Source organism: Acanthaster planci, linkage group LG11 (genome assembly GCF_054643075.1).
Source record: "Acanthaster planci isolate LZ-2023a linkage group LG11, COTS_SCS, whole genome shotgun sequence".
Lineage (NCBI taxonomy): Eukaryota > Metazoa > Echinodermata > Asteroidea > Valvatida > Acanthasteridae > Acanthaster > Acanthaster planci.
This window is the reverse complement of record NC_141787.1, coordinates 13,124,851-13,141,317: the sequence shown is the minus strand read 5'-3', so window position 1 is coordinate 13,141,317 and position 16,467 is coordinate 13,124,851. Positions and strand designations below refer to the sequence as shown.

At 44.4% G+C, this 16,467-nt stretch overlaps 2 protein-coding genes across 8 annotated transcripts in view; both read left to right on the top strand.

Moving 5' to 3' along the window:
* The window catches only part of LOC110987669 (uncharacterized), a 63,816-nt gene extending 52,424 nt beyond the window's left edge, over positions 1-11,392 (top strand). For all 6 annotated transcript variants that reach the window (XM_087143170.1, XM_022250600.2, XM_087143171.1 and 3 more), the window contains 5 exons: positions 485-569; positions 1,060-1,237; positions 1,643-1,827; positions 2,214-2,636; positions 6,591-11,392. In XM_087143170.1, coding sequence (XP_086999296.1) covers positions 485-569; positions 1,060-1,237; positions 1,643-1,827; positions 2,214-2,636; positions 6,591-8,026 — 2,307 coding nt within the window. In that variant the 3' untranslated portion in view covers positions 8,027-11,392. The remainder of the gene's footprint in view (positions 1-484; positions 570-1,059; positions 1,238-1,642; positions 1,828-2,213; positions 2,637-6,590) is intronic.
* Positions 11,393-13,148: 1,756 nt separating this feature from the next.
* prdm12 (PR/SET domain 12) overlaps positions 13,149-16,467 on the top strand; it is a 44,450-nt gene continuing 41,131 nt past the window's right edge. Inside the window, exons 1-2 of one of the 2 annotated variants that reach the window (XM_087143505.1) lie at positions 13,149-13,342; positions 16,232-16,398. The gene's annotated coding sequence lies outside the window, so the exon portion shown is untranslated. The remainder of the gene's footprint in view (positions 13,343-16,231; positions 16,399-16,467) is intronic. The other variant, XM_022250581.2, reaches the window with a different exon arrangement.

The window sequence follows — 16,467 nt, the reverse complement described above, 5'->3', positions numbered from 1 at the left end:
ATTTTCAGAAAGTAATCTTGAGTCTTTTGGGGGAAAAAGAACCTCCAGACAAACCCAAATCTACCCAACAATTTAATCCACAAAACAATACAGCTAATCATATTTCACAGAGGACTCTATTTTGTCTGTGTGACCTTTGCATCTTGAATACACTTGTCCATACAACTTTTGGCTGTGAATCAAGTTACATGTACCATTTGAGCTCAGAAAAAAGAGACAAACCGTGTAACTGTTGGTTGCCCATCATAGTTTTGCTTGGGGTGATTTTTGGCAGCATTTCTGTTGGCCAGAAAAGTGGTTTTTTTTTTCCAACTTGTTCGCAACACTCAATTTACAGTTAATACGTCCTGCAAAGCAGATTTGTCATTTTCCAAACATTAGCTTTGTTAATTGCGCTGGCCTTCCCATTCGTTTAGCTGCACTGGCCAAAGAGAGACAGTCATACCGATTGATTCATGTCTTGTGGCTTTTTTTTTAATTTTAGGAAGAGAACATGAGAGTGGATGAGTTTTTGCGGGAGGCGGCGGTCATGAAGACCATCAAGCATGCAAACTTGGTCCAGTTACTAGGTAAGCCTGTGTCTCGGATGTCAGGGCTGTGGCTGACTCTAACACTCTCAGCTGTGGTAAGCCACTTGCAGCTTAAGCTTACAACCACTTTTCACAGACACTTGTACTAAATAGAGTTTTTAGCTGTGGCTTGTAAATGAAGTCAGAGCTTAGTGGCTCACTCAAGAAGTTAGAATATCCACAGGTCTGGATCTTGTACTACTTCAAACTAGCTCCGACATAGCTGTACATCCCGGTCCATTTTAGTGTAACCTGGGTGGGGAGGGGGATCCTGAGCGTCATATGCTAATTTTTTTTGGGGGGGGGGAGAGGAAGTTTGAGAGGAAGAGGAAGCCCGTCCCCTCCCAATATTTCAAATCCTGGATGAGCCACTGTCAGAGCCACAGCTGTGTCATTTGTCAGCATGTGTACACGCCTGACACAAGGCTCAAGAGCAACTTAGCAGTCCACAGGCACTTTCAGAATCCACATATCTACCCATCACCTGCAGGTGTGTGCACCAGGGAGCCCCCCTTCTACATCATCACAGAGTTCATGCCCCACGGCAATCTCTTGGAGTACCTCAGGGAGAATGATGATTCCACACTGCCGGCTGTCACGCTGCTCTACATGGCCTCTCAAGTGGCCTCCGCCATGTGCTACTTGGAGACCAAGAACTTCATACACAGGTGAGCCCAGTTGCGAGCCATGTCATCACAGGCCATTGTATGGCAGTCACAAACTGTCACAGATTAGTCACGGTTCTTCTGAAGGTCAATCGCAAGCCATTACACACCAATCACTTCCCAGCATACGTGAGTTACAGATCAGTCACAGGCCACTGCATGTCAGTCACAAACTGTAACAGATTAGTCACAGACAACTGCATGTCAATTACAAGCTGTCACAGACCATTACATGTCAATCCCAAGCCACCACAGTTTGGTCACAATCCACTACAGGGCAGTCACAAACTATCACAGGTCAGTCCCAGATTATAACACATCAATCACAAGCCATCACAAATCAGTCACAGTATAAGTGATTGATATTGAACAGTGAAAATTTTCAAATCTCTTTAACTTTTTTTGAAGGGATCTGGCAGCGAGGAACTGTTTACTAGGTGACAACCACCTAGTGAAAGTGGCCGACTTTGGTCTGGCCAGGATTGTCACAGGGGAGATTTACACAGCCCAGGCTGGGGCCAAATTTCCCATCAAGTGGACAGCCCCGGAGAGCCTGGCCTTCAATAAGTTCTCCAACAAGTCAGACATATGGGGTGAGTTGAAGCACATGACTCCGAATTTGAGAGTCCATGTCACACACTGGATACGATTTACAAAAGAGCTGATGGTAGTGTTTCATGTGTCCCTCCAAGTCTGTGACAAGTCCATGACAGATCCCTGTAAGTCTGTGACGAGTCCATGACAAGTCCTTGCAAGTCCATGACAAGACCCCCCTACAGGCCAAGCAAAGACGCATGACATGCGGGTACGGGGTTGCAAGTACGCATGGAACATAGTGCACGTTATCAAGTTCCAGCTGTTTTACTTTTGGTATTTTCCTTTTTATCGATCACCACAATTCCAAGTTCCCCTGGATTTTCCAGTTAACAGTGCAGTTAACCACAAGCTTTCTTGTATCCAATTGTTTCCAACAATCCAGCCTTTGGCATTTTACTGTGGGAGATTGCCACTTACGGCAGCTCCCCTTATCCCGGCGTGGAGCTGCAACACGTCTACGAGAAGCTAGAGAGGGGCTACCGGATGGAACGTCCGGAAGGCTGCCCAGGTGACGTCTACAAGCTCATGCTCAAGTGTTGGACGTGGAACCCCGCCGAGCGGCCCACCTTCGTGGAGGTCCAGGAGGAGATGAACAACATGTTCCAGCACTCCAGCATCTCGGAGGAGGTGGAGAGGTCGCTGCACCGGCAGCGGGGGCGAGGAGCAGCCGGGGAGCCCCCAACTCTGCCGACAAAGAACAGGAGCAGTCGGAAGGGCAGCGGGGGTGGCGGTGGGGGTGACGGGGAGCATCACCCCAGAGTAGGGGGAAAGGATGCCCCTGCCAGCCAGCAGAGCGACACCACCAGTAGGTCCCGCTCGTAGGTTTGCCTTGCTCTTGCACTGCTTTCACTAACCTCTGGCAAGGACGGAGTGCTGCTTGTTTTGGGGGATGAGGGAGGGACAGGAATGCTGTACTGTCGATCACAATGATCCCTTTCAGTGTGTCTGTAGGCCTGATCCAGTAAACCAGACTTAAGAGGCGTTTACCGCTGTGGTACCATGCTCACTCGCAAGCTGCACACGTGCTATACATGCGTCTCCCATCCGTAGGGTGTCATGATTTGCCTCAATGCATGCGCACCTCATGTTTAAGAACGCGCAATGAAGTGTGGTTCTGCTGCTGATATTGCATCTCCTTGGGTTGGTTTGTGTCCTTGTTGACATTAAAAAAAGTTAACTGGACTGTAATAGACCGATCCATCAAGCCTCACCCCATTGTGCTCTGTCCAATCACAGCTGTGATTTATTCCCAACGTGCGTGCACAATAGTCCGGCATGCATGCACGCAGACGTGTACACGATGCGCAGAGCTGGAACATGTTGGGCTGCATTGCAAACGAGCGAGCATGAAGTGCCCACCTGCGCAGTGGGTGGGGTTTACTGGGTCAGTCTGTTGTTCTGTTGACTTCATGCAGGCACCGGAGGCTTTCAGTAAATTGCCTCGTCTTAACCCCTTAACGCCGGGATTCTTTTGACGGCGACTGCTGGGCTGCAGTATGCCCAGTATGCAAAGCCCTGTCCAGCAGCCGGCCCACATTGAAACCGCAGGTGCATGATGAATAGAATGTATGTGTGGAATGCACTAATCCCCACACAAAGCTGCGGCTGTCGACGTCTCCCGGTGTGAAGGAGTTAAGGATGTTGGAGTTGGTACGCCAAAATCATCACTCTGGAATAAGTAAACCTCGGGAATTCACTGACGAAAAAAATTGCTTCTCTAAAGCATCAAGTGCTCTGAATAGTGTTGGCTTTACCTCAAGTGCTGCTATTCAACGTGAGACATCCCGATAAGGATGTTTATCAAGCGTTGACTGGGAACATCCAGCCGTAAAAAGAAATGTTCTTGAGAAGTATTTTTACCGGGCAAAAAGCAGCACTTGTCCTTGCCATTCCTACTAACCTTTTTCATGCATCTCTCTCACAACTGTCCGTAGTCGGTCTTTTGTACCCAAAGGGACTCAGTATTTCCTCTTGAAAACTTGCCCAATGTTATTCTCCCCCACCCTAAAAAAAAAAACATTCTAAAAAAAAACAAAAACATTGTGAAAGTAACCCACACGGAATTCATCTAATTCAGTGTCTACTAGTTATGCAGATTGTCACGTCCTGGATTTGAGTGGCAACCCGTCAGTGTGACCACAGATGTATATAAACAAATCTGGACTTGCAATGCCCTAAATCAGCTTATAGAGATCATTGAATCCACAAGTGGCCATTTTACCGAGCCGAATACAAAGCTTGCCCGGCAATGCCCGCCTTTATTCTCCCTGGCATCAATAGAAGCGAGCCAACCCGCGCATTTGTATTCGGCTCGGTAAAACGGCCGCTGGTCGGCTTCTTTTTCATACAAAGGCGTTGCGAGTCCAGGTTTTTTTTTATATACGTCCGTGGGTGTGACATGCATAGAAAGTGGACAGAAACTTGACTTGTCCCAAGCATTGTGTACCAGGATCATGGGGGACCAGACCAGAAGTCCGTGCATTGACCCAGTGATACTGTAAACAGCAAACTAGATGTTGCGTTCAGAATGGATTGTTTCATTAGGAGGATGCACTTTGGTGGACTTTGAAGAGGGTGTTCCAGATCCTGGAATGCCGCCCCTCCAAAGCTCTGATTAGGACTGAGATGTAATGATCCTGAATGGACAGTGGGATTGTAGGGGCAGTCGTCTGAGACATACATTAGGAATGACATGTGACCCGCTCCGTGGAAAATGAGCCTGAAGTCACCAGAGCCCCTGTCGGCTTTTTAGTTTGTATTTGGAAAGGGCAACCCCAGCTCTTGGTTTCGATGCATCACTCACAGTGGACATTTTACATGGATTGAAAATGTTGAGAGTTCCTATTCCAAGTGCTACCTCATTGGTTGAAAAGAGCCGCGTTTGTGAGGAATGTTCATTTTGTTGGTATGGTAGTGATGCAGCCGTGACACATACATTTTCCCAGTCAATTGTGAACCAGCAAAGTTCAGTTCTGGCTGAAGACACTTCCAATGGGAAAAACGCCCTCTCCTGAAACTGCTTGGAGCTCTGTTGCTGTACACTTTGCAAGATTCTTTAAAAGGTGCTAAACTCAAAAGTCTCTGGTGACTTGTGTCTCATTTTCTGTGTGGGGGGCTCACAAATGGATCTTGGGGTAATTAGGGTGTGGTTTTGCCTGACCCTTCTGAAGGTCAAATCATACCGTGCCCGGTGATTGCGTAATATCCTGTTCGAAAGCATTGTTGCAAGTTTAAACACTTCTCCAGTGATAGTGGGCCCTTGTTGGAAGAAACAATGAACACTAGATCATCCTTTCATGTTTTCACAGGTAGCATTCAAGCCTGGAATGTTGGCTGATCTCAAGCATCAAGTTTCACTCTTTCTAGCATATTCATTACGTGTCCAAAGAAAGGTTTCCAAAAGAGCCATGTTTAAGTTTCTAAGATCTGTCTAGACTTTCTTTTTGTACTGTTCTGGCCTTGATATTTGACTGTTCTATTCCTGTTTAATTTCCTCATCAGTTTAGAGACTGTTGGCACTTCAGCCTCTTTGATTTCAAGCACAGTTTCATTGTGAATTTAAGCAGAACTTGGTAATAAATTTAAGTGACGTTCGGAGCAGAATATTTTCTTTTAGGGAATTTTTTTTTTAAATCGATGTGTTGAAAACTTGCCAACAGCAGTATTTTGAGGAGCAGAAATGTCTTAAAATAAATTGCTGCGAATGTTTGCATGGCATACGATTTGGAAAAAAATTTTTTTCCTTACTTTTTCCGTTTGCGTGGCTGTGCATCCCTCTTCCGCATTTTTGTGTTCCTTTTCAAACTTATGACAATTGTTTAAATATACATTCATTCTTGAAAGCTTGCAAAACAGCAATCAGCCACTGTGAAATCGCTTAAGCTTGTTCTAGCCATGACTGTGATTTCAAAGCCTGCCTTCTCCCTGTTCATGCTAAGAAAAGTACCATGCCAAAACAGAGGAAGCTTTTCCGAATTCATCTCATAACTGCTTACTGTCTCAAAGCAGTGCATTTGTACTTTTCCTCCCTCCCTAATTTTTTTCTGTCATTTCAGAGGCTGTGATTGTAAAAATAAGTACAAGTGGGCAATTCTTGATTCAAGAGGGCGCTGTTGCATTTTAAGTATCCAAAAAGAGGAAGCTTTTGCTGTGCCTGAAGCGTGGCTGCAGCTTGGAGTGACCACCAAACCACTAGGCTAGGACTTCCATCAGCACATGTGTTATTAACTTATTTGTAGCCACAGCCAATTAATTCGGACATGGCTACAGCATGCTTCATTTGGGCTTTTTTTCCAAAGCTTGGCTTCATCTCTGGCTTCGGATCCATTTGTCAACCTTTCATGGAGCAACTGAAAAGTCTCCCATCTGTGATTTTTTTGGGCCGTATTGATATCTGTTTGCATGGTTATTTTGATTGATTTGTATTTTAACACAAATAATTGAGATGCTTTATCTGTTTAAGTAATCTAACTTTTATTTCATTATAGTTTTTCTGTTAGGGAATGAAATGCCTTGATTTTATTTCTACAACAAAAATAGGAGTGTAAAGCAAACCCCTTTTCACCAATTTTTCACCAAGGTTGACCAAAGTCCCAGCCAGTATAGCATCTTGAAATTTCATCAGTTTTCCACATTCATGAACAACAGAGAAATTTTTTGAACCAAAATGCATTTAAGTTACATTAAAGGGTTTCTGAAAGCAAAAGATTTTTCATGAAAATACTAAAATGAGTATAATTTTGTTTTTGTTTGTTTACAGAATCAAGACAAAGCCCTCAAAACTCCCCCGAACATAATCGTAAGAAGCTTCCATTCAAGATTCCTAACTTACCCCGTAAGAAAACGGAGCGTCCCAAGTATCAAGACCAAGGCAGCCACCACCACACCCATCACCAACCCCCAGATAGGCAAGTCAGTGAGGAGGACACAACCCTCCGAGGGCAGCAGCAGCATCACACCAACCACCAGGAGGTTCCTGAGAAACCCCGCCGAGGCTCACCTGTCCACCGGCAGGAGAATGGGACAGCCCGGCTCCCGGACACCCTGCATCAGGAGTTTAACTCTTGCCTCCACAACTCCTCTTCTCATTCCCATGCCCAGACCAGCTCGGAGAGCGGTGGGGATAACAGCGGCGGCTCAGGACAGAACGTGCGCCAGGCACTCCGGCCGCCTGTCAACGGCAGGAAGAAAGGGAGGAAGGACCGTGAGAGGAAGAAGAGCTCGGATGGGGCTGTGACAGGAGAGCAGGATGGGCCCTTCCCCATTCCGCGGTCCTCCTCGTCAAGCCCGACTAGCGAGCGCAAACCGAGAAGGACCGACACACTGCCAGAGGTGACAGAGGAGCAAACCATGAGGCGCCGGGCTCTCAGGCCGCCCCCCAAATTGGACATCAAGCAAAGAGATATCAACCAGGAGACCGACAATACTAAGGAACAGCTGGCCAAGACGAAATCATTGCCATCCTCCAAGAAGATCACTGTGCCGCCCCAAACCAGCCCGCCACAGAGCCCCGAACTGGAGAGCCCCAGGGGGACCTTACCCAACTACGGGACCAGGACCAGGGACAAGGGCAAGCTCGCACGGCCCACCGTGCCTCCCCCTGCACCCCCTGCTGATGGGGTGACCTCACCAACGTCTGAGTCGAGTCCAAGTCCCCACGGCTCCCCTAGCAAATCCTCTCAGGCCTCTTCTTCCAGACCGACCCCGCTGTCCCCCAAACCTCAGATTATCGGACCCAAGCCCATCCTCAGTCCCAAGCCTGACCTTACAAGTCCCAAGTCCCAGCCGCCAGCCCCGACACCCCCTAAGCCCCAGAAACGGACCTCCATCCCAAGCAAGCCCCTACCTGGACAGACAGAGAACTCTACCCGAGGTGGACCGATATCCAAGGCCTCCATCCTCCAGCTCTGCGACTCCCTCAGCTCCAAAGCGGAGTCGATACAGGACAACTGGGACTTTGGTCGTTGCAGCGACCTTTGCGCTGACCTGGAAGTGTTTTACAGTACATGCATAAAGTACCTGGAATCGTTGCCTGTCCGGACGCGCTTCTCAGTCCGGGAACACTTGAGCACACTGGACACGCACGTTCAAAACCTGAAAATGAAATCAACGACAGGCTCCAACGGTCAGCTGGGTTCAATCCTCGGCGATGTCCAAAAACAAATGGAGGAAATCCGTTCCCTGATTCAACGATAGCTCCCCGAAGAAAGTGTATAGTATGATATAAATATATGTTATTTCTCTTTACATGTCCTTTTTCGAGGTCAGAGTCTGTTCAGATGTTTGAAACACGTACATGCACAGTATTTCCAATTCAGCCTTCAGACATTGTGTAGTACCACCATGTTCCACTTTTACTTTCACTGCCTGTCCCATTTTTTCAAGAGCTTTCTCTTGAAATCTTGGGGAAGGGAGTGAATGTAACCAGTGGTCCTGCCTGCATAAGCCTCTGTCAGTCCTTGTGTTTGCATGAGTAGAGGATATTGTTTTCCTGGAAGGGTGCCATCTTCGAGATGCCCAGTCAAAAAGCTATTCTCAAACAATTTGATTTTCAGATTTTTTTTCTCCCAAGTGGTAGCATCTTCTGACTTGTACAGGAGCAGTGCGTTCCTAAGTGTTATTGTTTTTTATAGTTTATGTTAAAAAGCTTGCACTCTGTGATTGAGGTTTGTCAATGAAGGCCAGGATTGCAAGTGAAATACAGAGATTTCTAGAATGAATTTTGGTCAAGGCTAGTTTTCAGAAAGGGAGCGTGAAGGTATGACCCTCCTTTGTAGTTCCCTTAACATCCTAGGCAGAGGCTGGTCTAAGGAGATGCTGCCATTGAAAAGCTCTAAAAGCTACAATAGCTCTCGGTCAGGGGTTGGCAAAACGCTGTGTTACATTCCATGAAAAATACAGCGACCAGAGCTTGTGGGCAATAGAATTGAAATTTGGAACCAGGCATCTTGTGGACAGTGGTCACCCCTCCAGTTTTTGATAATTTGCTCATATGCATTTGGTGCTGTATGACGCTGGACCCTCCCAAATCCTTCATACTCCACCAGGAGAGGATTTTATAGGTTTGCAAAAGTTGCAGTACAGAGAACGCGACACTGAGTTCCTAGGAATGGGTTTTGGAGGGTTCAGGAAGGTTATTAGCCAAATTTCTGAGGGAAGAAGGGATACTCCAGCAGTCTACCTCTTGCATCTCTATATTGTTGGCATCCAGGGAGAGGATTACCTCCAGGGCAGTGGGCCGCTGGTCTGACCAATCACAGCACAGCTGCTGCCCTCTAGTCATAAAGCGGCTGCCAGATTGGACCAGAGTGACCACAGGGCTATGTGTAATCATCCCCACCCTATGTGCAGTCAGTACCAGATGATCCTTTCTGAGCATGGCTTGTAGAGTCCTAACAAAGATTGTGGGATGGCACAAGTTGCTGAAGGTTCAAAGTAAAGTCTGAGAAATCTAGATGGTTCTCTGTTAGACCCATTGCTTCAGAAGAAGCTCCACCCTTAAAAGTTGGACAACCCCAAAATCTTAGCATCAACTTCTCTTGTCTCTAAGAAGGCCCTTTCATATATTGATACACCTCATAAAACCAAGTGTAGGAACATGCGAGGCGAAAACATTTCAAAAAAAAAAAATGATTATATATGTATATGTCATGTGTTGTATTTGTATATGTATTGTAACAATGGGTAATGCCTGCCTTGTATGATAACAAATTTTAAACCAGTCTGCAAACCAAACCTAGGATGGGTACATTTACCCATATTTTTAGAGAGTATCTTGAAACTTGTGCCCCTCGGAATGCTCCATTTGGCACACAGTACGCTCCAAGTGGGAACAAGCAGGTAACCTGGTAGCATCCGAATCTTGGGACTAAGCTAGGTCTAGGTCTTCACTGGTAGGAACACGGCCATATGCTGACGTTCGACTCGGCCATAGCTCTTTCAGTCCATTTCAGACACGGCTTTACTGGTTATCTTGTGAGTGAAACTTCTCCCAATGAATATGCTTGTGTCACGGCAAACTTTCCCGGATACACAAGCAACAGTAAGCTTGTGACTGTAGAATATGCTGTAACATCAACTCAGCCCACAGACACAAGAGACAGAATCCTGCCATGTCATCAACAGACCTGATTGGGCCGTGGACTGATGACGTCACACCTGTGCGCCTCCTGTGGGAACCAGGGTGGGACAACGAAATTGATCCACCATGGGAAAAGGCACAGGTAAACAAAGTGACGTCATCGGCACATAGGCTTATTCCGCAGTATCAACTCTGAGTTGCATAGACACCAGATGACCGTCGACACATTTCCATCACTGTATCATTGGCAAATTGTGCTGCTGTCTTATGTTGTTGGTGTGACAGTCGGTGGCACAGCTTGACATTGCTGAAGTTACATTTACTGGACATTCCTGGCGTTCCAAGTTTCGAGACACTCTCTCGAGAAGATAACGTTGATTTTTTTTTAATTAGAGGATTCCGCCTCCAAACGCCTAGGGTAGCCCATCACTGACTTATACTGTGACACAAATGCTTCATTATGTCATTTTCTTCTCTTAAGCTGTAAAATGCGAAAGTCCATGCAAGAAAAAGATCTGATTTTAAATTTGCTTCCACAAATTTGTTAATTACAGCATTGCTAAATATGGAAATGTGTAGTGTACTTCCTGATAACTATATTTTCCAAAATGGAATAGCAATCTTGTGATGAGGAAGATCTTTCAAAATCTTACATTTGTATTTATTTGATCCGTCACTTTTTAGGTTTGTTCTGATTCTGTGAAATCGTAAATTATTACGGAATTAGTGATATAGCAGTTATTGATCCTCAAATAAAGCTTGCCCTGTTTGATGTAAAGATCTTATAATCCATTTTACTGTATCTGCCCACAGTATGCTTACAACGGTGTTGTCTGTGTAAAAAAAATAATACATTATAAAGCCAAAGTAATTGAATTTCTGGGTACACAGCTCACACGTAATCTATCTTCAGACTTTCAGATTTATGCTAAACTGTGAAACGCTTTGTGACACTTTGTCTTACCTAGTTTCCTAAGACAGGTGCGTCAATCAGCTTGAGGTATTGAAGGCTTGCATCAGAACTTGTGCATCCAATCGGGCAGCTCCTAAGCAGTACATGACCAGGCCAATGGCCAATCAATTGAACCGAGCAGAGTGGACTTTTAAAAAATTTTCCTGTCTTTCCTAAAATCAAATCAGTATTTTTTTTTTCAAGTTGGAAGAGGTAAATTGTTGTAGTTTCATTCATCGTCAGATAGTGAGAGTGATAGCTTGGATATAGAAATATTACGTTTCAAATGCTTATCTTGGAAACAGCCCAGTTATGCAATGATTTTTTTTAATGTTTTACGATTATTTTAATTGCAATGAAAAGATTAGGGATGGAGCGTGGAAGTTGCTCAAAGGAAACACTGCTTTTGTTCACTATGCTGAACGCTGTGTCTATTAATGAAGCGTTTGTCAAGACGAACAAATCAACACTTTGCTGTATGCTGTAATATTTGTAATAAAAAGTGATATCTGAAGCATATATAATTCAACTGAGATCTCTCGTTTGTTCCTGGTTACCAGTGTTGTCCAAAATATATGACATAGAGCCAGTTCTGTAATCCAACAGCGCATGCTCAAGTGACGCTTGTCAAAGGTCATTGGGGGGGGACCAGGACTGCAGTAAGCGCCGGGAGGTTTGCCCTATTTTAGAGCGGTCATACGCCGACCGTAGGACTAGGCATGCTTTGTTTTCGACTGCCCTTGTCATTTTGATTTGGGCGGGAGATTCTTTTAAAAGATAAATATTGATAGGAGTAACTTTTAGAAAGGCCAAGACCCAATTTATCAATACACAGAACAGTCTGCACCTATACATAAGGGAAATGGTCTGTTTCAAACAAGACTAGTATTTTTTTAAATAAAAATTGACATCCAGCTGTCTGATGCCGAGTAGTAGGCCTGCGTGAATTCTACTCAAGAGCGGAAGAGCGCCCCCAACGTTGCATGGTTTTGCATCATAAAAAGATGCAAAACCATGCATCGCGTTTTACATCTTGTACTTTGTTCTATAGATGACTACAGCAATAACAATACGGGTAAACTCTTGGAATGGATTAAACGTTAGAAACGTGCCTACCAATAATTCCCATATGATATTCCAAGTTCTTGTATTTTCCGAACGAAACCAGTTGGTGGGGTAACCGAGTTGTTTAGATGCGTACGCATGCAATTTCCAAGATTATAAAACCCATCTTCACTTTGAAGAGACAGTGACCTATGATTCGGCAAATTAGCCCCTCTCCAAACTCCCAAACTTGAACCTAGGCCTTACTTCTTGTTGGTATTAAAAAAAATCCTCATCCCTTTCAGTCCTATCAATAGTTGTAATGGATATGTGCGCTATATAACTATCCAATAATATTACTATTATTTTTATTTTCACTTTGTAGCACCCACTTCACCCGAGTTCCATTTTAATTGCTTTTAATAGTGTTGCTCATTTTAGAGAACGTTATCCCATTTTCAACGATTTAAGTGGATTACGTTTGTAGTTTTATGTTTTTTTAAAAAAAGAAACAAACAAAGACACAAACAATTCGTCAGTGTAAGTTTACATTCTGCATACCTTGCTGCCAGTTTCCCACGTTACTGTTAAACCAATCACTTTAAAAATGTTTTAAAAATCGCTATACGCACTCCAGACTATTGTTATCTAACACATCCCCCAAGACGTCTGAAATGAGTTCCTCAGATTCCAGTGAATCAATTATACCCAGCAAGAAATGAGACCGAGGGGTACCCCCCCCAACATGTCCAATCCCTATACACATTCCAGACCATTGTTACTTAACACATCCCCCCCAAGATGTCTGAAAGGAATTCCCCAGATTCCTGCGAGACAATGACCAACACAAAGCAGGGGGGTTCTCTCTGTCTCATACCTTGCTGTATATGGAATCAATGACCAACACAAAGATGGGGTGGTTCTCTCCGTCCCATATCTTATTTCATATGTGTACGAAACCCAAGGAAATACCGTCCATCGTTCCGAAGGAGTCAACGATGCTTGTCTTACGTGACGCCATTCTTCCACAAACAGGTGTTGAACATGCAAATTGGCCACCGCAGGTGAATCCATCCAATCACAAAGCTCAAATGGGAGCAACATGTTTACCGGGAACAAACTTGGTAGCCAATCACCGTTACGCATTGCTCTATCGTCTGACGACATTGTTCAGGTTTGCGTCGTGTCTTTTATTAAAAAAAAACCAGCGCGCATTCTGATACAAATGCAGAACAATGACACCGTGAATATTTGGAAAGGGGTTAGTTTTCCCACGAAGAAATCTCTGTTGAAAACCGTAGATATGGTAAGGGCTGTGTTGACGTGGCTAAGGAGATGATAGCACTAGAAATGTGGGAAAAGATTGACAGAAAACAGCCACGTTGGATGTAGAAGCAAAGTCTTGCGCATCTGTATTTCGCTGTTCAGTGTTCAGGTAAGTTCTCATTCAGAATGTCCACGTCAAGTGCACTATTATGGAGACTCCATCAGCGCTATTTTGTCTGAACACCGGCGTGGCTGGTTGACCCATTTCATTCGAGAAAGACTGCAGCATTCTCGCTCCACCATGTCCACTTTGTTGTGTACAACGTATATGGAAAGTTTTGTAAATTTTCGAAGTAAAAAAAAAGAACTATTTTTCAGTCCCAGATTCATGTCATTAATATTTCAACATTTTGGCAAGAGATCATAACTGATGAAAAAAGTGGAGGCAAGATATAACATTTTTCCTCAATGGAGTTTTAAAATGAGCACAGATACTCTATGGAAGTTGTACATGAGGCATTGGTGTAAATCTGTACCGAGGACTGGCTGTGGGTGACTTAAAGCCAATAACTGCCTGGGAGTGGAATTTTTTTAAAATGGATGGAGGATTGCTGGACACTTCTTGACACTAAGGGACGCTGTTCGTGATACAGGAGCACATTTTACGTTTATTAACAACCCTCAACCTTACACCAAGATCGCATATTTAAAGCTTTTTTACTTTTGTCCTTTCTATTTCAGTACTAATACTGAATACATTTTGGCTGTCGGGAAGTTCGAAAATACCTCAAACTTCCACCTTTTTTCTCACAACGATAAAGTGGGAATAGCTCTATTGGATGATCGAATAGCCCACTCCCCCCATCTCAGAGAGGGGGATGTATAGGCCTACCCCCATCTCCCCTGAGAATTTGGGAAAGAGTAAAGCCGAAAATGTTCCTAATAGATTATCTGATGGATTGAACAATGAAGTAAATTGGCCTTATAATCCAAACTCGACTTTTTGCTTTTCAATTATCAATTCTGCGCATGGGCTGTGAGTTTTCAAGGGTTGTCCTGATGTCTTTTTAAATCTTACATGTTTGTAAACTTGTACGATTATCACAAACCCTTAATACATGAAGAATAAATGCTCTTATCTCGCCGCCGTAGGCATCTGTAACCTCCACCCCCTCAGAGTGTTTACCCCAATTTTGGCGACCCATCCCACCAATGTTCCCGCTTTACATTCACGAAACATCAAAAGGGTGCTTTCGCATTATGTAGGCCCTCGACTCTTCACCCCGACCGTCGTAGTGCTCACACCAGCTGCAAGACGCGACGAACGGCTGTGAGATTGGCCGAAAAAGGTGCCCGGAAAAAGATGAGTCCCGTGAAAATTCCACCCACCGTACGAACCATGGAAGTTTCCAGCTAAAACATTTAGTTTTTCTGTTGAAAGAGAAAGAGAGAGGTGTGGTAGAAAACCAATACTTGTCTTTACTGGGCAGTTAAATACCCACACAGTTTTCCGGAGCTGTTACCGAAGGCTTAACACGTTTCAACAACTCCCCGGGCAAAGATCATCTCCAAATCAACAGGAATATTACTCCAGCGCTGCCGAGAAAAGATGAATCATTAACCAATGTATATTGATTTTCTTTGAACATATTCGTGCATCCCATACCCCAAAAATAGGCGATGAGGGGTTTGAACAGTATGGGACGCGAGTTAATTCATCCCCCCCGGTACTTCAGCTCAAGTGCACGGTAGCAGTTGTTAGACGCACACGGCTGCTCGCGCCGGGATCTCGCGGGATAATTAGCACAGGGTTGAAGTGGTTCGGTGAAAAAAAGTTTCACAGGGGCCTGCCAATTCTGTTGATTGCTACGCTATTAAACATTCATTAAAAAAAACTGGAGGAGTGGGAAATTCACGTCATGGTGTAGCAGCGTCTACCATTAAACTATTCCAAATGGTCATTAAGACCGACGTGGAGTGGAAAGATCCATGCACTTGTTCCGTGAGTATTACTAATCTGAAGATGAGAACCAATATTTCGTGAAAATTTTGCACAAATATTCCTTCGATACAACACTGAAAACAATTGCAGGGCTTTTAGGGTACGCAAGGTAGGGTTTAAACTTTGGCAGCCTTCCAGAATTTTACCGTTTAAAATAGAAATATCATTCAATGAATAAACTTGTCTTGCCTTTAGAAGAAGTTTTGCAAGAATGTTGGCGTAGGGATTTAATGTTGATCCACATATGTGCTGGCGCAAAACGTCTGTCACAATGCTTATAATTGTAGCTAATGTCAATCAAAATCGAAAAAAAGTTTCTCGTCGGGTAGTTTTATATGAGAGAGAGGAGGGCCAGGACCCACTGTTCTCTTTTACGGATTTTTCCAAGTTAAGTGGATATATTTGTGTGGTCTATATTACCAACATTGTCTCAAGGAGCTTCCATCACCCAATCCAACAGATTTCTAGAAACAATCAATACGTCAAAATTTGCTGGCAAAACAATTTGGGAAAAAAAGAAAGTGCCCGGGTACGAAACACTGATCCATTTTTGCCGAAGTTTTGCTTTTATCAGTGTATTTCTATTCCATATGATTTTGTTTTTGCTCGCAATCAACCACGTAATAAGTTTTAAGATCTGGAGGCTCTGTCTCATTTTCCTATTTTCAGCGCGGCTGTCCTCTCTGTTCCTCGTGGTTACCACAGCGCATGCGGCCTTTAATATGTACGTGTATTTGGTAGACCACCAATACAGAAAATCGTTTACCCCGTGTCAATGACCGTCAACCGGTCACGCCCTCTCGAAGGGACAACCGGTCTGTGGGACTTCCACACACCAGATGTTGACGGGGCCAGGGAGGGCATACAGTCTAATTACTCTGCGTTTGAGACTATTTGCTCCGAGCGGAACAAAAGAGGGCGTGTTTTGTTTTGTTTTGTTTTGTTATGTTTTGTTTTGTTTTGTTTTGAGGCGCGCAAGAGTAATACGCGTTTGACGCGGAGCACGCTGAGTACGCATAATTTACTCCGGCATGTACGGTCTTTGCTTACACGCAGAACGTGTGCAAGAACCTGCTTGTAACCACCCGTCTTTCTTTTCAACGATTGGGGGTGCACTTCAGCTGGGAGTGGATACCGCTGAAATTCCCGAACAAATCCCATGGTTGCTTAGAACCGGAACCGCCAACTTCTCTCGCTCAGGAATGGTCCAGAGCTCTTTCAAGGTAAGCAAGAAAGCTATGTTTATAAGACTACATGTACATGAATATAGTCATTGCTTTTAGGTAAACTAC